Source organism: Hevea brasiliensis, chromosome 5 (assembly GCF_030052815.1).
Source record: "Hevea brasiliensis isolate MT/VB/25A 57/8 chromosome 5, ASM3005281v1, whole genome shotgun sequence".
Taxonomy (NCBI): Eukaryota; Viridiplantae; Streptophyta; class Magnoliopsida; order Malpighiales; family Euphorbiaceae; genus Hevea; species Hevea brasiliensis.
Window position 1 is genome coordinate 108517193 of NC_079497.1, and position 22401 is coordinate 108539593.

General features: G+C 39.9%; 1 protein-coding gene across 1 annotated transcript; it reads left to right on the forward strand.

Moving 5' to 3' along the window:
* The first annotated feature begins 1536 nt into the window (after nucleotides 1-1536).
* On the forward strand, nucleotides 1537-3179 carry LOC110642380 (short chain aldehyde dehydrogenase 1). Its single transcript, XM_021794408.2, has 2 exons — nucleotides 1537-1676; nucleotides 2288-3179. The coding sequence occupies exons 1-2, from the start codon at nucleotides 1639-1641 to the stop codon at nucleotides 3075-3077; spliced, it is 828 nt and encodes a 275-aa protein (XP_021650100.2). The 5' UTR covers nucleotides 1537-1638; the 3' UTR covers nucleotides 3078-3179.
* Nucleotides 3180-22401: the final 19222 nt, after the last annotated feature.

Here is a 22401-nt window from a genome sequence, read left to right on the forward strand (position 1 = left end):
AATTATGTCCCGCTGTCTTTAGTAATGCTATTATACTAATACAATTGGAATCATGATTTTCTAGATACCCACGAATATTTTGTGAATTTTATTCTAAACTCAACTTTGGGTAAAATGGGGCATTTGGAGTTTGGGTTTACCTATGCCAATTATGACACCTGGAATGCATTCGGGGCGTCTGAAAATGGTGGGAGCATTGTAATATTGACCCACTTTCGAAGTGTGTCTGGCAGCCCGTGTGTCTGGCCTAAAAATACAATCCCGATCACCAGTGAAATTTTCTCAATGCTCACAACACCATGAGTTAGAATATAATTATTATTTAATTAAAAACTTCCATTAAAGACCTGAAAAACCACTGGTAAGTTCGTGGGAATCGGATTTTTGGTGTAAAAAAAATTTTAAATTAGTGTCATTGTGAAGCTCTCAATGAGTGGAGCGCGCTAGTGGTCTTAAAATTTCAGTGGAGTTCACGGTTTGCGAGAAATCTAGCCAAAAGTTGAAAATGGCTAAAATTTCCCGGGCTCGATTCACACAAACCGATCAATGAAAATTGATAAAATTGATATCTATGAAAAGCTCTCGAGGAGTAGAACACAATGGGGACAAGACCCAGTTCGATTGGTGGTCAGAATCAATGAAAATGATGAAAGAAGTAGAAGCGGCACGCTTGAAGAGAGAGAAACTTTGGGCCGCGATTCTGGCCAGACGGAGAAGCGACGATGGCAGGGAAGAATGGCTTGTGGCGGGCCGATGAGGAAGGAGGGGGAGATTGTGGTCGGGGTTGGGAGCGAGGGAGGAGAGAGAAAAAGAAGAGAAAAGAGGGAGGACCAAATGCGTGCGGGGGGGAAGAAAGAAAAAAAAAAAGAGGGTCGGTTCGATTCGATTGGTACAATCTAGTCTAATTCGATTCAGTTGATTTGATTTAGGACATTTTAATTTTTGCTCTGCATTGGGATCTAAAATAAGGCCCAAAAATTTCGAAAAATTTACTGAAAACTCAAAAAAAATTTATGTAGTCTAAATTTATTTTTAAACTTGTAATGTGATCATTAAATTAATTTTTCAAAATTATTAAATTTAATTATCTTGAAAAATAAAAAAATAAAAAAATAAAAAATCTGATTTCAAAAATCTAGAAAAATTCAAATTAAATACCATAATATTTAATATATTAAAATATCAAAATTAACAAATAAAATAATTATTTAAAAATTTAAAATATTATAATTACACTCCTAAATAAAGATAATATTTAATCATTATGCTGGTACGCAGAATCAAATTAGAATGACATAAGATTATCTCATTAAATAGAGATAAGGTTATCACACTCGATAGTTTGAGGAGGACTTTGAATATGTTAAATTATTCTAAAGATAACATTAAATGTGCAGTTAGAAAAAGGTCATAAGTTGAAAATTCAAAAGGATTTGGTAAATCTATTAATAAAAATAAATAAAATAATTTTTCAATTCATTTGAAGATAAAGGTCATAAGCCAATCTCTAAAATTAGATATAATTAACATATATAATAATGACGCAGAATATTTTATTGTCCATTTCTTATTCCCCTGTAATAAAATATCTACCCAACATCACCTATTGAATTTGCAAAAGTAGGCTTCAAAGATATCATGGGAGGCTTCTCTTCCCTAGCTCCTTCTGCTCAGAGGTAAGCAATTCTGCAGGCTCTCACCCCTCTTTCTTTTTCCAAAACTTTCATTTTTTTTTTTTTTAATCTATCTTTCACTATATATTCATATTTTCCATTTTTTCTCACTTCTTAAGGGGAGATTCTATTATTTTGTTATTTTTTTAATTATAATTAGATCTATTGAAATTGGAACTCAAGAATTATTTTATTTTAGAAACATAAGAGAGAGGATTAATTAATATAATTGATTAAAAAAGCTGTAAGCTATTTTCCACTAAAATACTGCTATTTTAGCTTATCTTGCTGAATTTATAGAATCAATTTTATTTTAGCCAAAACTCATTGATTATTCCATCACTATGTTAATGAAAAATCTGTAATTTCATTTTATTTTTTTATTGAATTTTTTGAAATTAGATCATAGGAAAATATAATTATTAATACATTTTAAGTTAAATATAATTATAAAAGTTTGTAATTAATTGAAATTTTCTTTTATCAGAAGTTTTTGTTATACTAAACTGGTTATTCAATTTGCCCTCTTGTTTCTACCAAAAAAAAAAGAAACTTGTTATTGAATTGAAATTGTAATCTGATCTCTTTAACCAAAGCTTATCTGTCGCATTCAGGTTACAGGGCAAGGTCGCCTTGATAACTGGCGGTGCTAGTGGCATCGGCGAGAGCACTGCCAGGCTCTTTGCCAGACACGGCGCAAAGGTTCTGATAGCAGATGTCCAAGCTGAGTTGGGTGATTCAGTATCCAAACAAATCAGTTCAGAATCAGGCCAAGAAGTTTCCTACCTCCAATGTGATGTGACCAAGGACCCTGACGTTGAAAACGCAGTTAACACAGCAATTTCACTCCATGGAAAGCTAGACATAATGTACAACAATGCGGGAATAACAGGGAAATACAATACAACCATATCATCATTTGATGATGAAGAGTTCAAGAAAGTTTTTGACATAAATGTGTATGGAGGATTCTTGGGAGCCAAACACGCAGCAAGAGTAATGATCCCAGAAAAGAAAGGCTGCATCTTGTTCACTTCAAGTGTTGCTTCATTGACTTATGGTGGAGTCCCACATCCATATTCAGCATCAAAGCACGCAGTTGTTGGGCTCACAAAGAACTTGGCCGTAGAATTGGGGCAGTATGGGATAAGAGTGAATTGTATCTCGCCTGCAGGGGTGCCTACTCCTTTATCTGCGAAGGCCATGGGAGGGGTGGATTTGAAGCAAGTGCAGGAAGCAATTTTAGCTACAGCAAATCTGAGAGGAGTAATGGTAGACTGTAACGATGTGGCGGAGGCAGCTCTGTATCTTGGAAGTGAAGAGTCTAGGTTTGTGAGTGGGTTGAATCTTGTGGTTGATGGAGGTCACAGCTTGAGATGTGCAGATTATGGAATCAATAAGTAATCTTGATTTGTATTTCACGATCTGAATGCTTCTGTTGCTTTTGGCTTTACTTAAATGTCATCACAATTCACAAGTGAATAAAATGTGAGGTTGTTATTTCCATTGAATAGAATGGAAATTGAAATTGTCAAAAAAAAAAAAAAAAATGAAACAGTTTGTATCGCGTTTTAAGGCACTGGGAATTCCATTCTTACAGGATAATCCAGCTGCGTTGAAATTTCTCAGCCCAGTTAAGTAAGGACTTGGGCGATAAAAAGGGCATGAACCCTTTACCAGGGCCTAATTTTTAGTTCCAATTATTTTTTGAGACCTTGATCTAGTTTTAGATAAGGCGAGTTTTAGCCAGACCTGACACTCACACACAGCATGAATAGACTCCTCTTCCTTACCTGCCTCTGTTAACACACACACCCCATTTCCCCTAGACTGTCTCTTTCCCTCAACAATACAAATAATAAAATGAAAAACAAACCTAAGAAAATAAAGTAAAATCAAAATAACACAAATAACAAAATCAAACCCATTATTAGTCTACCATCTTTTTGCAAATAATAAAATGCATAAAGCTCAAAAATAAAATTCTAATAGCCAAGACTAGATTTTGAAATTTGCAACATATATATTGATAGGTCAAATCCTGAGGGTTCCTCCACTTCCTCTTGATCTCTGGTTTGCCTTTTCTCTCTCGTTTTTTCTTCTGCGGAAACAGTCCGTTTTTCTTGCCAGCTCGTAGCTAACTTTTGCCTCGTCTAGGTAGAAAGTAGCCGTCCTCGCCCCTTGCCCAGGGAGGGTCTCTCCATCCCCCCCTTCAGGCGGGGACTGTTGATAAATAATGATGTAGGATGTTTATGATTTGTTGGTTTAGGTATTTTGTAGACATATCCAATGGTTTAGTGAGAGGATTCTTGTTGATCTATATGAATCTATGTAGTTGCATGAAGGGTTGGAACTTCTCAGTGATGTTTCTTGGCACTCTACTGCCTTAAAGTTTTGTAATTGATGGATCTATATTTTAGCAACGCGATTACTATTGGGAACGTTATTGGTGCCACTCTTTGGGTACCCAGTCCTTCAACGGTCAAAAGAGCTTTACCTCGCACTGCCTGTTCCTCTTGTTTTTTGCTCCAGCTCTTCACCAAGGTGTTGTGTGTTTTGCTTGTTGTCTAAGGGTTCTTCATCATCTGGGTTTGATGTGTGCCTAGGCTTTTTTAATGAAATGAACCTAAATCTTTATCTTTGATAAGAAAAAAAGGTCAATTCCTATCAAATTCACAAAGAATTCGTGTTGGAAATACTACTTATCCCACATAAGAAATTTATAAGATGAAAGGGCAAAATAAAAATAATTGAGTTGCAATATTAAAGTAGCTAATAATTTTAATGTGTAAAGTAACTTAATCATTTCTATAAATCTCATATTAGAATAAATTAAATTTTAATTGATCAAAAAATTTAATATGGTATCAGAGTCCCGATTCAGTTATGGATTTCAGCCGCCCATATATAAGACTATTTAATTAGATCGATATTGATTTAAATACTAACTAATTGTCAAGTGATAACCATGCGGTTGCACTTGGGGGAGGAGTATTGAGAGTACTATTTATCATACATGTGAAATCTATATGATTTAAGGGCAAAATATAAATGGTTGAGTTACAATATTAAAGTTGCTAATCATTTTGACGTGTAAAATAACTAAATAATTTATATATGCTTATATTAAAATGAATTTAACTTTTAATCTGATTAGGACTGTCTTCAAATTCAACATTTCGTTTTTCCTACCAATGCTTAGGTTAACACCTAATACTAAGAAATTCAATAATCTTCCATTGAAGAGTGCCAACCAAAACTCAACCTATATATATATATATATATTTTCGATGGAGAGACTTCATAATTAAAGAAGTAAATTAAATAATTTATTTTTTAAAATATAAAAATAAAATTTTAATGATAATAAAATTTAGAAATTACCAATAAAAAAATTCTAGGTAATGCATGCCGGACAAGCACTAGTATACCTACCTGAAATTGGTTTATGCTGTCATAGAAAGTCTTGAAATTTGGGTTCTTCCATTTTCAGTTTCTTGTGGTCATCCATTTTGAACAATATACTTATGGCATTTTCTTAAAACAACTAAAATAAAAGGGGAGGCCTATTGAAAATGAAAATAAATAATAACAACAAGAAGTTCAAAACTAAGAACTTCTCCATGATAGCAGCCTGGCCCAAAGGTTGTGGAGTTACTAGCTTTCATTTCCAGGTAAAATCTAGAGGAGACTTAAAAGAAAGTTGAAGTGGTCAGTCTTTATAAAAATAATGATTAATCATTTCTTAGTTATTTTATTAAGTCTGTTGGGCCTGAGTAGGACAAAGTGATAAAAGGAATTTGGTGCCCTGACTGGACAGGATATCCTTTTCAGTTCAAATGTTATCAGAGCTCCTGAAAAGCTCGTGCGGTCCTGGGTTCGATTCCGCCCTTTGCACAAAATGCAAACTCTGCGCTAAGAGCTGGGCTTGACACGTCCCGCGCAAGTGGAGCGTGGTGGCTTGGGCCTGAGTAGGACGGAGTGATAAAAGGAATTTGGTGCCTTGACTAGACAGGATATCCTTTTCAGTTCAAGTGATGCCCTGACTGGACAGGATATCCTTTTTAGTTCAAGTGGTATCAGAGCCTGATTATACTTGTATGGTACATACTTCGACGGTGAGTAAGGAGAGTCTCTCTCAAATATGTCTTGCCAAACATCTACTCATTCTTCTCAAATAGTCCTACAACACCCTACACCTTCTGAAATTGTAAACCTTACTTCTTCTCTCTCTTTCTCTTCTCCTTTAAGGAGAACCCTTTCTTCTCGTATTGATAACCTCATAGAAATAGCCACTTTGCCTGAAGATGCTCAGGTTGGGGAATCTCTCCTTCCCCTTCTCAGTCCTTACAACATTTATAGACATTCTGAATCTCTTACTAGAAGTATCAGATCTCTTATCTCTTCTAGGAGATCTCTCTCTAAAGAATACGTCCAAGCTTCTCGCATGGATCAATGTTCCCTCCAGAGTTCTTCTGCTGAACAATATGTTACTCTGGAAATCCCTCCTCCTTTGATTCTCAAATGGAGACAAGAAGGGTATTCTCATTTACACTTTAGAGCAGTAAGACTTATTCTCAGTTTACGCGGAAGACGTGAACTACCAGTAACTGCTAGAGTGTCACTTCTTGACACTAGATTCCTCCAGTATGAGCACGCGATCATTGGAACGTGTCTTACCACCCTCCATACTAGAAGTGTAGTATTAATGTTCTTTCCAAATTATAATCTCTCTCTACAAGATCCTCATCTCTGCACCGCACTAAAAGTACAAGTCCAGCTCATAGGAGCAGAACAGGTGACGTCGTCTATGATAGCCACCTTGCATCATCAAATTATCTACAGACTACAAGATCATGCAGTAGATCTGTCATAGCCTTCTGTTTCAAATGATGCCTTGCTTGTCCTAGCAGACACTAAGACTACTCCAATAATAGTCCAGATACCTAGACAACTGCCTAGAAGTGAGCTTGGGCAACTCATTCCAAAGACCTGGCTAACCAACTATGAAAAGCTCCATACAACCTCTCAGCCGATCCAAATCACTGAGTCTTCCTTCAGAAGAAATACTGATGGAACAGTACAAACTACTTTCCAACCACCAAGGCATTCTACAGGATCTTTGCCTGTGTTCCAGATCATGATGGTCCAACCATTAGAAAAGGAGCAAAAGCAATATCCTATCATAGCTGTAACGCTTGACAACCACTATGTTTATCCTATGAGGATAGATGGCCATTGTCCTTGGGATATCCCAGGGTCTGGCATGTGCGACCCAGATTGTGACTGTTGTGACAATTATTGGGAAAATGAGTACGACCATCCTCTGTCATATAAGAATTGGAAGAAACTTACAAAGAAGTCTAGAACTTCTTGTAAGCCTCCTCAGACTCTCAGGGAGGATTATCCTGACAACAACCCATGGATAGGCATCCATAAAGAAACCAAGCAAAGGAAGCCCCTTCCGATTTATGAACTTACTTTGGAAATCATCAGAAAAGAAGAAGGACGGCGGCATTCTCCTCGGCCTTCTCCTCCTCTTCCACCTCCTGCATTGCCATTTGTGCAGCCATGTATGATGTTCTCTCCTGCCTCATATGAAGCGGATTTTCCCCCGCTAGCCCAGCAGACAGATCAGCAAACCAAAATCTCCATAAGACCTTTCATTCACTCAACCAAAGTTGATGTTGAAGGTCATATTTTACCGCGTTATTTGTTGCTCGAAAAACTAGTTTTGCCACGTACTTTAGTTTCACTTTGTGTAGTCCTTCCATTATTATTCCTATTCCTGCGTTAGAGGAGCTTGATGCTCTTTCTATCCATACGTTCCAATGCTCTCTGATAGTATCCTTTCTTTCGGGTATTGTGGTTAGCTTGGCCATAAAATCGATGAGTACCTATGCCTTTGGCACTGTTCTTGGCACGTACCTGATATCGTATGCTCCTAAACTAAACGACCATGTTGTCAATCATTTAGATGTCTCTGGTCTATGCAAGATCTTTGTTAATGGGTAATTTGTTTGGACCTCCATGGTGTGTGCTTCGAAGTACAACTTTAATTTTATCTATGCTGATAGGATTGTGCAGGTGAGCTTTTTCAAGATCGGATAATTGAGTTTTAACCCCTTTAGCACTTGACTAGTGTAATATATAGGTCGCTGCTCGCCTTTTTATTCTCTTACAAGGATCGAACTGATGGTCTCTTTTGTAACTGCAAGATAGAGATAAAGAACCTTGCCCAGTTTTGGTGAATCAAGCAATGGAGGCGAAGATAGGAACTATTTAATTTATTCAAAAGCTACCTGGCATTCATCTACCCATTTGAAGTTCTTCCTCATTCTTAGTTCTTGGAAAAAAGGGAGGCATTTCTTAGCTGAGCAGCTTATGAATCTCCCGAGTGCAGTGATCTATTCGTTCAGTTGTTGTACTTCTTTGATGTTGCTCGGAGGTTGTATGTTGAGGATTGCTCAAATCTTTTCTAGATTTGCCTCAATCCCTCGTTTAGAACTCATGAAGCTGAGGAATTTCCTTGCTTTTACTCTGAATGTGCATTTGTTCGGGTTTAGCTTTATCCCAATTTTATCCAGCAAATCAAATGCTTTGGCTATGTCTCTGGTATGATCTTCCACTATTTTAGATTTTCTGATCATGTCATCGATGTAGACCTCTACTGTTCTTTCTTTCTATTCCTTGAACATTTGGTCCATGAGCCTTTGATATGTCGCTCTAGCATTCTTCAATCCAAAGGGCATTATTTTGTAGCAGTACACTCCTAAAGCTGTCATGAAAGTGATTTGCTCCTCATCTTCTAGATCCATCCTTACTTGGTGGTATCTTGATATTGCATCGACTAGCGATACTACTGCATGGCCTGCTATTGTGTCTACCAATTTGTCAATGCTCAGAAGCGAATAATGGTCCTTCGGACATGCATTATTAAGATCTGTGTAGTCAACACACATTCACCATTTTTCATTTCCCTTTTTTACTAAGACGACATTGGCTATCCAGGTTGGGTATTTTACTTCCCAGATTAAACTTGCATCTAATAAATTTTTTAATTTCTATTTTAATTACCTTCTGACGCTCTGGTGTGAAGCGCCTTTTCTTTTGCTGGATTGGTTTAGCTTATGGATTGAAGTTTAGCTTATGGGTTATTATTGTTAGATCTACTCCTTTGATGTCCTCCACCTTTTAAGCGAACGTCGTTATTCTATTTTTTAGCGTTCGGATGACTGTTTCCGTACTTGCACCACTGAGTGCTATTCTAAGGCATATTTTCTTTCCTTCCTCTAGTTCTTCTTTTGTTATTGAATCAATTGGTTAGGGAGAGATTTGACTTTTTGGCTTTTCGAGCAATTCAATTGGCAGGGTAACTTTTGATGCTACCTCTGTTGATTTTTTGTAGCATTCTCATGATTGCATCAAATTATATAGACATTTAAGGTTAACATGCATTGCATTTTGTTAGCATTTAGCATCTTTTTATGTTTATTTTTATATGTTTTTGTTATTATTCTAGAAAACACGTTAATCCAACTCAATTCATTGATTTTTTATTTTATCAGGTGTTTTTATGTGGTTCTATAATCAAAGATGAGTTTGGAAGAGATCTAGAGGTCAAAAAGTGAAGAATACAGGGCCAGAAGCAGTACACGGGCCGTGTAACCTGCCTCATGTAACTTCCTAGACCCCTTGTAACTCTCTGGACTGAAGAAAACGTGAAAAACGAAGTGGCAGAAATTTACACCCGGGCGTGTATCACTACACAGCCCGTGTATATACGTCCCGTGTAAAGTCCCCTAACAGTAATTCTGATACAACTTTTCTTACTTCCAGCTCGACCCGGATGGACTCCTAATGCTTCTGGGACTCTGAAATAAGGGTTTTTACTCCAGATATAAATATAATAAGTCAGGAATTGAGGGAAAAAGCAAAATTTACATTCAAGAGGAGCCGATTTACATTCAAGGATGCACATCAACTTCAAGGGAGGCAAGGGAGAAAACAAGATCTGCAAGATTTCTCTAACGGATTTTCAGCTGAAGTTCCAAAAGTTTAAGGTTGCAACTCTCTTTCTGGGTTCTTTCACTCTATTTTCTTCTCATGTCTTCTCTTTATCTTTTTATAAACTTGATTGTAAAACTCACCATGGGTGAGTAGGTTCTTTATTCTAGGGTTAAGGTGTAGCACTCAATTTCATTATGGATCTGGTTTGATTTTATTTAATACATTGGGTATTTTATTCTTTGATTCAATCTCTTGTGACCTTAATGCATGCTATGTGTTGGTACCCACTTAGTATTGATTACAGATATTAATTGAAGGACTGTGTCACGACCCAACCTATGGGCCGGACCGGCACTAGGACCTGGGCCAGCCTAAAGCCCTCGAGGCCCGTAGTAAGCCTAACTATTCATTAACCCAACTCTAAAGCCCATTTGGGCCCAATTTCAAGAAAACAACCGGACAGAGTCCGGCCATAAAATGGACCTTTCAACAGGGAGTTTTTAACTCACCTGACCTGTAAACACAATAATAATCAATTGGGGAGCTCAGCTCACCCTCCACATACTCATATCATCATAAAAATAAATGGGAGCTCAGCTCCCTCATCCAGTCCATCAAACATGCATGTGATAATAATTTTTACAGGTCCAAAATAAGAATTCACATTACAGACCCAATTTAAATAAATATTTCTAACACATGCGAAAATTCTAGAAGTTTATAGAATTACACAAATATAAATAGATGACCTGCGAGGGAGAAAAGCAGGTTAACCTCAAAAACATCCTCCTGTGGCCTGGAAAAATATTGAATAGGAGTGAGCGTTCGACTCAGAGAGTAAAATATCAATTTTAACCATAATTTCTATAACTATCTAAAGCTAATGCATCCTGTAGAGTGAAATGCAACATCAACAACAAATTCACAGCATAACAGAAAAAAGGTAATTTGGAGCACTCACACACCCAGTAATATCAATCATAATATATGGGAGCTGATCCCCTATACAGCTCTCTTAAATCCAACCTGGTGCCAGCGAAGAACTCAAGCTGGGCTTTCGCTTAATAAACCAAATCGGGGTCCCAGCGAAGAACTCAAGCCGTGACTACCCCCCGAAGGATCGGGTCCCAGCGAAGATCTCAAGCCATGACTACCCGTCCTATCCATAGCCAACACCACATCACACGCACGCCAACGCACACACACTGCTCCAAATTACCACAACAACATCCATGGCACTTTAACAGTTATGAATGCAACATAAATCGTGCCTAGAGTTTAACTACATAGATATATGCATATAAGTGATGCATGGGCATACTTGAACATATAATAATATCGAAATTACAATTAAAATTAATATTTTACTCACAGACTTGACAGCGATCACTGTGGCGGCTGGGCGGAGGAAAAAGGCTGTCCCAGCTCACCTGACAATTACATTACAATTATTTAACACAATTGACTAAATACAAATCATGAAAAGACCAAATACGTCCTAAATCGTGCCGAAAATCCGGCAGAGTCTCCCCTATACCTAGGACCTATCCAACCTGCAAAAGGGCTCAAAACACACTTCTATATTCACAATCCATATATCCACAACTCAATCACATCACACAACCCCTCCTGGGCCATCAAATCAGTCTTCCATCATAATATGTAAAATTTCAATTTAGTCCCTATAATTGATCATTTTTGCAAAAACTGCCCAAATAAGCTCTAAAAATTCTAAAACTTTACCCCGCGGTCCTTAGCAATATTACTAGGCTATTGCAAAAAGAATCATAATTTTCTGAGCTACCACGAATATTTTATGGATTTTTAATCCTATTTAAGCACTAGAAAATTATGAAAAAGCAAGGTTCGGGTATACCTTTGCCGATTCCGACTTCGGGGACGTGCTCGGGACGTCTGACAATGGTAGGGTAGCCAAAACCTCAGTTCAATTCAGAGACTTTTTCCGGTAGTCGGTCTGTCTGGCCGGAAATTCACAAACCCGGACAACTGTCGAATTTTCGCGAATTAAGGATACCTACACGAAGCTCACAACACGGGGGTTAGTATAAATTTTATTATGGAATTTTCTAAGCTCATTTAATGCTCGGAAAAACACTGCGAAGTTCCGTGGGACCCACCGAAAAATGGTGTCGGAAAATTTTGAATTTATATCCCCGCGAAGCTCTTGACGAGTGGAGCGCTCTGGTACTCTCAGTTTTCTCGTGGGGTTTACGGTTTGTGAGAAATCTAGCCCAAAACTCAAAATTGACTAAAACTTTCCGGGCAAAAATTGAACAAACCGCTAGATGGATTTCGGTGTTCTTGGTGTCTATGGAAAGCTCTCGACGAGTAGATGAGTTTAGACACAAGACCCGGTCCGATTGGTGGCCAGATCGGCCGAATTTTGGCAGGGAAGTCGAAAAGTCGCGCGCGCGTTTTCTGGCCGCCTGGGGTGTCGGCCGGCCGTGGGGAAGGGGTGGGCCGGCGCGCCAGCGAGCTGGGGTGGCTAGGGAGGCGGCGGCGCGGCAAGGGGAGGAGGGAGGAGAGAGAAAACGAGAGAGAAAGGGAGGAGGAGAAACGCGCGCGGGAGAGAAAGAAAAAGGAAGAAGAAAGGCCGGTTCGATTCGACCGATCCGATCCGGTCTGGTTCGATTCAGAATACAAAATTTTGAATTTTTATTCTACCTCGGGACCGAAAACGAGGTCCAAAAATTCCGAAAAAAATTTCAGAAAACTCAAAAAAATTCGTAGACTCTAAATATATTTTTAGTTTTGCCACGTGGTCTTTAAATTAATTTTTAAAAATCATCAAAGTTTATATTTTCAAAAAATCGAACCCGATTTTTAAAATCTGAAAAATCTCAAATAATTTCTTAAAATTTAAATAAAATTAAAATATCAATATTACTTATAAAATAATAAATTTAAAATTTTTGGGGTGTTACATTCTTCTCCCCTTACAGAAAATTCGTCCTCTAATTTTATACAAGGCAGAATAAAGTACAAGATTACACATTGAACAGATAAGGGTACTTGCTACGCATGTCCCGTTCTGACTCCCAGGTGCACTCTTCCACCGACTGGCTCCTCCATAAAACCTTAACCATAGGGTTCTGTTTTGATCTTAGCTGTCTCACTTGGTAGTCCACTATGACTACAGGTTGCTCCTCAAATGTCAAGTTTTCTCTTAGTTCTATTACATCCTGCTGTAGTACATGAGAAGGATCTGGAATGTATTTCCTGAGCATGGAGATGTGAAATACGGGATGAACGTGAGAAAGGTTGGGTGGTAGCTCCAACCGGTAGGCAACTGCTCTAACTCTATCTGTAACCTCAAAAGGTCCAATATACCGAGGTGCCAACTTACCCTTCTTTCCAAATCTCATGACTCCCTTCATTGGAGAAACCTTCAGGAATACATAGTCGCCTACTGCAAACTCCACATCCCTCCTTCTGGGGTCTGCATAACTCTTACGCCTCTTGAAAATTTGTTTTCAATCGTTCCCTGATTAAAGGAACTACCTCTGAAGTGTACTGCACTAGGTCTACATCATGCACCTTCGCTTCTCCCATTTCCGTCCAACACAGAGGAGACCTACACTTTCTTCCATATAATGCCTCATAGGGTGCCTCCCTATGCTGGAATGGTAACTGTTGTTGTAGGCAAACTCCACCAAAGCTAGCTAATCATCCCATTGACCTCCAAAATCCAAAACACTCATGCGAAGCATGTCTTCCAGTGTTTGGATTGTCCTTTCGGACTGTCCGTCTGTTTGAGGGTGGAAGGCCGTACTGAAGTTCAACTGTGTGCCAAGTGCCTCCTGTAACTTTCTCCAAAACCGAGAAGTGAACTGGGGCCCTTTGTCAGATATTATGGAAGATGGAACTCCATGCAATCTGACTATTTCTCGAATGTAAAGCCGGGCGTACTGTGCCACAGAATATGTAGTTTTCACAGGCAAGAAGTGAGCTGATTTGGTTAGGCAGTCTACAATTACCCATATCGAATCATATCCTCGCGTGGTACGAGGCAACCCAGTCACAAAATTCATAGTAATCATTTCCCACTTCCATTCTGGGATAGGGAGCTCTTGCAGCTTTCCTGACGGTATCTGGTGTTCAAACTTCACCTTCTGACAAGTCAAGTACTTGGACACGAAGTCTGCTATGTCTCTCTTCATGCCATTTCACCAATAGCTATCATTCACATCATGGTACATCTTGGTGGAGCCTAGGTGGACATTGTACAGTGTATAGTGTGCCTCTTGCATGATTTCATTTCTAAGATTGTCCACATCGGGCACACATATCCTAGAACCTTGCACTAGGGCGCCATCATTGGCAAATCCAAACTCACCACCTTCATCTTGCTGTACTCTTTCTATGATCTTCATCAATTGTTGGTCTCTGTGCTGGGAAACTCTGACCCTATCTCGCAAGTCTGGCCTCACTGAAAAATGAGCCAATAATACCCCCTCATCTGAAAGATCTAGGATTAAACCTTGATCCATTAACTCATGTACTTCCTGAATCAACGGTCTCTTCTCTGCTGAAATATACGCCAAGCTGCCATAAGATTTTCTGCTCAAAGCATCTGCTACTACATTGGCCTTCCCAGGGTGGTATTGGATGGTGCAATCATAGTCTTTCAGAAGCTCCATCCATCTCCTCTGTCTCAAGTTTAAGTCCCTCTGTTGGAAGATGTACTTCAAACTCTTGTGGTCGGTGTATATCTCGCACACTTCACCATACAGGTAGTGTCTCCAAATTTTTAGTGCAAAGACTACAGCCGCCATTTCAAAATCATGGGTGGGGTAGTTCTGCTCATACCTCTTCAGCTGCCTTGAAGCATAAGCCACTACTTTTCCATTTTGCATCAAAACACACCCTAGGCCAACTCTGGAGGTGTCACAGTACACGGTGTATCCTTCACCACTCATAGGTAGTGTCAACACAGGGGCAATGGTTAGACACTCCTTAAGCTTCTGGAAACTCTCCTCATAGTGATCTGTCCAAATGAATGGAACATTCTTCCGGGTTAACCTAGTTAGGGGAGCCGCTATCCTGGAAAAATCTTGCACAAAACGCCTATAGTAGCCAGCTAGACCCAGAAAACTTCGCACCTCAGTGACTGTTGTAGGCCTAAGCCAATCAGTTACAGCTTCAATTTTCTTGGGATCTACTTGAATGCCGTCACTAGAAACCACGTGTCCCAAGAATGAGATGCTTTCTAGCCAAAATTCACATTTTGAAAATTTGGCATATAGCTGGTGCTCCCTCAAAGTCTGCAACACCATCCTCAAGTGCCACACGTGTTCTTCCTCGGTTCGAGAGTATACCAAAATGTCATCTATGAATACGATGAAAAAACGGTCCAAAAATGGCTTGAACACCCTATTCATCAAGTCCATGAAGGCTGCTGGTGCATTAGTGAGTCTAAAAGACATCACCAAGAACTCATAATGACCATATATTGTCCTGAATGCCGTTTTGGACACGTCCTCATTCCTGATTCTCAACTGATGGTAGCCCGATCGCAGGTCTATCTTGGAAAAGAATCTAGCCCCTTGAAGCTGATCAAATAGATCGTCGATCCGAGGAAGTGGATACTTGTTCTTCACAGTCACCTTGTTCAGCTGTCTGTAGTCAATACACAACCTCAATGACCCATCCTTCTTTCTTACAAATAGAATAGGAGCACCCCAGGGTGAAGTGCTCGGATGTATGAAACCTTTGTCCAACAGCTCCTGTAGTTGCTCCTTTAACTCTTTCAATTCTGCTGGTGCCATCCTGTAAGGTGGCATTGATATGGGGTTTGTACCCGGAACAACATCAATGCAAAACTCTATTTCCCTTTCTGGTGGCAACCCTGGAAGCTCCTCTGGGAAGACATCCATGAATTCTCTGACAACCGGAACATTTTCCATGTTGACACCTTCTATAGATGTATCTCTCACCAATGCCAAATACCCTTGGCATCCACGCTTCAACATTTTTCTAGCACTAATTGCTGACACCATGTTATATGGAGCCACGCTCCTGTCACCATCAAAGCTAAACTCTTCCACACCGGGTATGTGAAAATACACCTTTTTGTTCCTGCAGTCTAAAGTGGCATAATGAGTTGCCAACCAATCCATCCCCAAGATTACATCGAAATCCATTACTGGTAGAGGAACCAAGTCTGCTGGAAGGATCTTTCCATCCACTACTACTGGGCTACCCGGAAAAACCATATCTACATCTATGTTGTCACTAAGTGGGGTAGCTACCGACAAAGGACATTCTAAGGTTGTAGGGTTTCTACCCAACCTCATGGCAAACACAGGGGAGACAAATGAGTGCGTAGAACCCGGATCTATCAAAACACGAGCCTCATAGGAACAGACTAGTAGAATACCTGCCACAACTGCATTGGAAGCCTGAGCATCCTGGTGGGTCAGGGTGAAAACCCGAGCTTGACCCCTACCCTGAGTGGCAGAGCTCTGATACTGACTTCTACCTCCTGATCTGCCTCTAAATCCATGTCCCCCTTGTCCTCGGCCTGTGTGCCACTGGCCCGACTGCCATCTTTGGAAGCACCCGGATACAACTGATGAGGAACATTTGCAACAGAACCTTATGACCCCATCTGTGGCTCGCTGAACACGGGGCATTCCCTAGCAAAGTGACCTAGTTGGCCACACCTGAAACATACTCCTGAACCCATCAAACAAGGTCCTGAATGTCCTCTTCCACACTGTGCACAAGGTGCCAAAGAGGATCCTGAACCAGACCCAGAACTGCTGTACCCTGAACTGTGACCACTGCTGGATCCGTATCCTGGTCTGAACTCTAGAGGTTTGTGTCTAAAACCACTCTTCTTGTTCCTACTTTTCCCTCTGTAATTACTCTGGCCACCACTATCCGGAGTACTCATGTGGGGAACACCTGAAGAACCCTCTGCTCTGTTTTTCTTTGCTCTTCCGCTGTTATCCACAGCATAGCTAATCTCTATCTGCCTGGCTCGATCAACTGCCACATCAAAAGACTGATCAGACATCATGGTCAGGTTTGCATACCTCCTGTCAAGCCCCTTTAGGAATCTCTTCACCTTCATAGTTTACGCTACTGCTTTGAGGGGCATACTGCTCGATTCGAAATTCTGTAGCATATTCATCTACACACTTTCCAATAAGTCTTAAGGCCTCAAAGTCCCACTGCTTCTGATCTCTGAAACTTTTAGTACAAACGGTTGATGAAGCAGTTTCTGGCGAGTCCACGACAAACCCTCCATCTGAGGTAATATGTAGTCATTCATCAATTGTCTAGGCATAGGCCCCATGAAATGCTGCATACACTCTATAAGTCTTCTATCAGTCAACTACAATTCTGTTCCTGCTTGTCTGTAGGAATCCAAAAACCGATATGCATCGTCTGACACATCATAAGTACCAGGCACCAACTTCTTGAAATTGATTATCTGTTTGTAAGGTTCCCCTCTTGGTATGGTGGACTGCTGCTGCTGTGGAGGGTGGACCATATACTGCGCTATCATGTCAATGGTTCTCTGCAACCCAGCTAGAGTAGCTACCATGGGGTCCATGGGACCCTGTGCCATAAAAAGCGATTCTGTCTTGGTGGCATTGCTCTACTTGAGCGACTCTAGGCCTCTGCCCGCCTCCTCGAGCGGCGCCTCATCATGTCTTGACACCTTGTCGAGCACATCTGTTACAGTGCGATGGCGGCTCTCACCTTCTACACATTTTCCTGAAATTCAGCAGCATTAGCCCACAATATTCAAAAAAGCATGTTACACCGCTCTATAGACTCAAATTACACACAATTATATGAAGCAGAAACTAGAAGCAAAGATGACAATGCAAGACGAATGTGGACCCTATTTTCCGCATGTGACTCCTAGTAGACTCTTCCCAACACTTTAGACAAACATTCCCTAAGAATCTGGAGCCTAGGCTCTGATACCACAATTGTCACGACCCAACCTATGGGCCGGACCGGCACTAGGACCTGGGCCAGCCTAAAGCCCCCGAGGCCCGTAGTAAGCCTAACTATTCATTAACCTAACTCTAAGGCCCATTTGGGCCCAATTTCAAGAAAACAACCGGACAGAGTCCGGCCATAAAATGGACCTTTCAACGGGGAGTTTTTGACTCACCCGACCTGTAAACACAATAATAATCAATTGGGGAGCTCAGCTCACCCTCTACATACTCATATCATCATAAAAATAAATGGGAGCTCAGCTCCCTCATCCAGTCCATCAAACATGCATGTGATAATAATTTTTACAGGTCCAAAATAAGAATTCACATTACAGACCCAATTTAAATAAATATTTCTAACACATGCAGAAATTCTAGAAGTTTATAGAATTACACAAACATAAATAGATGACCTGTGAGGGAGAAAAGCAGGTTAACCTCAAAAATATCCTCCTGTGGCCTGGAAAAATATTGAACAGGAGTGAGCGTTCGACTCAGAGAGTAAAATATCAATTTTAACCATAATTTCTATAACTATCTAAAGCTAATGCATCCTGTAGAGTGAAATGCAACATCAGCAACAAATTCACAGCATAACAACAAAAAGGTAATTTGGAGCACTCACACACCCAGTAATATCAATCATAATATATGGGGTGATCCCTATCTGACTCTCTTAAATCCAACTGGTGCGTGAAGAACTCAAGCCGGACTTTCGCTTAATAAACCAAATCGGGGTCCCAGCGAAGAACTCAAGCCGTGACTACCCCCGAAGGATCGAGTCCCAGCGAAGATCTCAAGCCGTGACTACCCGTCTTATCCATAGCCAACACCACATCAAACGCACGCCAACGCGCACACACTGCTCCAAATTACCACAACAACATCCATGGAACTTTAACAGTTATGAATGCAACATAAATCATGCCTAGAGTTTAACTACATAGATATATGCATATAAGTGATGCATGGGCATACTTGAACATATAATAATATCAAAATTACAATTAAAATTAATATTTTACTCACAGACTTGACAGCGATCACTGTGGCGGCTGGGCGGAGGAAGAAGGCTGTCCCGGCTCACCTGACAATTACATTATAATTATTTAACACAATTGACTCAATACAAATCGTGAAAAGACCAAATACGTCCTAAGTTGTGCCGAAAATCCGGCAGAGTCTCCCCTATACCTAGGACCTACCCAACCTGCAAAAGGGCTCAAAACACACTTCTATATTCACAATCCATATATCCACAACTCAATCACATCACACAGCCCCTCCTGGGCCCATCAAATAAGTCATCCATCATAATATGTAAAATTTCAATTTAGTCCCTATAATTGATCATTTTTGCAAAAACTGCCCAAATAAGCTCTAAAAATTCTAAAACTTTACCCCGCGGTCCTTAGCAATATTACTAGGCTATTGCAAAAAGAATCATAATTTTCTGAGTTACCACGAATATTTTATGGATTTTTAATCCTATTTAAGCACTCGAAAATTATGAAAAAGCAAGGTTCGGGTTTACCTTTGCCAATTCCGACTTCGGGGACACGCTCGGGATGTCTGACAATGGTAGGGTAGCCAAAACCTCGGTTCAATTCGGAGACTTTTTCCGATAGCCGGTCTGTCTGGCCGGAAATTCACAGACCCGGACAACTGTCGAATTTCCGCGAATTAAGGATACCTACACGAAGCCCACAACACGGGGGGTTAGTATAAAATTTTTTACAGAATTTTCTAAGCTCATTTAATGCTCGGAAAAACACTGCGAAGTTCCGTGGGACCCACCGAAAATGGTGTCGAAAAATTTTGAAATTTATATCCCCGCGAAGCTCTCAAAGGTGGAGCGCTCTGGTACTCTCGGTTTTCTCGTGGGGTTTACAGTTTGTGAGAAATCTAGCCCAAAAATCAAAATGGGCTAAAACTTCCCGGGCAAAAATTGAACAAACCGCTCGATGGATTTCGGTGTTCTTGGTGTCTATGGAAAGCTCTCGACGAGTAGATGAGTTTAGACACAAGACCCGGTCCGATTGGTGGCCGGATCGGCCGAATTTTGGCTGGGAAGTCGAAAAGTCGGGCGCGCGTTAGGGGGCATTCGCGCGTGTTTTCCGGCAGCCTGGGGCGTCGGTTTGCCGTGGGGAAGGGGTGGGGCGGCGCGCCGGCGAGCTAGGGTGGCTGGGGAGGCGGCGGCGCGGCAAGGGGAGGAGGTAGGAGAGAGAAAACGAGAGAGAAAGGGAGGAGGAGAAACGCGCGCGGGAGAGGAAGAAAAAGGAAGAAGAAAGGCCGGTTCGATTCGACCGGTCCGATCCAGTCCGGTTCGATTCAGAATACAAAATTTTAAATTTTTTACTCTGCCTCGGGACCGAAAACGAGGTCTAAAAATTTCGAAAAAAATTCCAGAAAACTCAGAAAAATTCGTAGACTCCAAATATATTTTTAGTTTTGCCACGTGGTCTTTAAATTAATTTTTAAAAATCATCAAAGTTTATATTTTTGGAAAATCGAACCCAATTTTTAAAATCCGAAAAATCTCAAATAATTTCTTAAAATTTAAATAAAATTAAAATATCAATATTACTCATAAAATAATAAATTTAAAATTTTTGGGGTGTTACAGACTAAAAGGTGAAGATTAATATTACAAAATCAGGATTTTGAACCAAGGAAATCTGACCTAGAGATAGGCTGATAACCTATGTGGAGTTCCAAAATTAATCAAAGATCTTAAATGGTTTTAATTAATTTAATCACCACAAAAGTAAGGTTTATGTTAATTAAAATACATCTTGAGTACCTTGAGAGAGAACTTAAGATAACTTAGGATTAATCTCCATCAAAGTAATAATCTCCTATTTATTGAATGAATTAGATTGATTCTATAATTGATTGAAGTGTGAAACCCTAGTTCTAGAATGCCTTTGTCCATTAGTATTTTATTTTAGTTAATTATTTAAATTTTATTTCTTTCAATTTAGATATAATTATTATTTCTCTACAATTCGATTATCTAGATAATTAAAATCACTATAGTTTGGTACTCAACATGGTCCTCGTGGGAATGATACTCTACTCATCACTTTATTACTTGTTAGCGATCCGTGCACTTGCGGTGGTTGAAAAACCAGCAAACATCTCATCCTGACTTTTGGTTTTCTCAAACTACTACTATTCCTCCCAGGGCTGGTAGCTTTATGCATAGCCATTTCATGCTGATTACTATGTCATTTTCATTTAGGATTAGTCGGTCGAGGATGATGTTGTAGGATAGAGGAATGTTAATTACCATAAATTCTGTGTAAATTTCCCTTTTGTGCCCTTCGTCACCCAGTACTATAGCAAGATTTACAGTTTTAAGGGCTGGAATTTGTCCCCTAGGCCGACCAAAGGATACATAACTTTGGTTAGGTTTTCTGCTTTATGGTCGAGCTTCTCCACTACATCCTTCATCAAAAGATTGACCAAGCTGCATGTGTCAACAGCACTCGTCGAACTGTATACCTGTTTATCCGCACAGACACAACTAATGGGTCAATGTGCGATTGGTTTACCTTGTTGTCCTTCGGTCCTATGATGATTGTTTCCTTGCTTAATTCATTTCTGTCAATGGAAAGGATTACTTAGCTGCAGCTTGGTTAGGCTGGCCTCTTGTTGCACATCTTGCCTGTATTTGGTCCCCCAGCTATCACATTGATCACTCTGATCAGACTTTCATCTTTGTTAGGGATGACATCCTTGTTCCTAAAAACAGGTGTTCTTCTTTCATCTCAATCGTTTCTGGTAAATTTCCTGAGTTGACCATCTCTGATTAGTCATTCTATTTCATCTTTGAGTTGCTTGCATTCTTCGGTTGTGTGGCCATGATCTTCATGAAACCAGTAAAATTTTCTTTTGTCTCTTTTACCTGTGGTATCAGGGTTCAGCTTCTTCGGCCACTTGACCTGTTCTCCGTTTTCTGGATCCACATGAGTACTCAAGATTTGGGCTCATTCAATGGTGTATAATATCGAATCTAGTTTTGTTCTGTTCTTTATTTCTGTCCGATTGGTAAATCCAATTCGAGCTGTAGTTCTTCTTGTTCTGTTTCTTGTTATTGTTTTGTTTGGACTTCCTTTCTTCCCTAAGGGCTTGTCATTCGTCGTCCAATCTAATATACTTTTGTGCCCTTTACATTAATCGATAATAATCTACTGCAGGGTTTTTTATGAGTGAATCTGAAAATTTATATTCATTGTCCCCTTTTTTAAAGCTTCATATCTTGTTTCGTGATTCAAATTTTCTACTTATATTGCCTAAGTGTTGAAACGAGCAATATAGTCCCTCAACGATTCACCCTTGTACTGTTTAATTTTTTGAAGATCAGAAGACAATTTTTTAGGAGATATGGAAAAAATGAACTTATTCTTAAACTCAGTGGTGAGCTGTGGAAATTCTAGATCGATCCAGGCTGGAGGCATTGGTACCATTTCTGTGCCAAATCGGTCAGTATTGTTGGGAAAACTCAGCATAGGTGGTAGCCATTCACATTTTAGAGCATCAAGGTTGTTCGAAAGTTCACCACGTGGCTCCTCGAATCTATTGTTCCATCATACTTATCGAGGGTAGGCAATTTGAATTTTTATGGGAACAGTTCGGCTAGGATTGGCTTGGACAGTGGAGATTCATCTTCCACGCCGATGTTCTCTTCCTCGACCTATTTTTGGTGTTTTTGTACTACTTTCACTAAT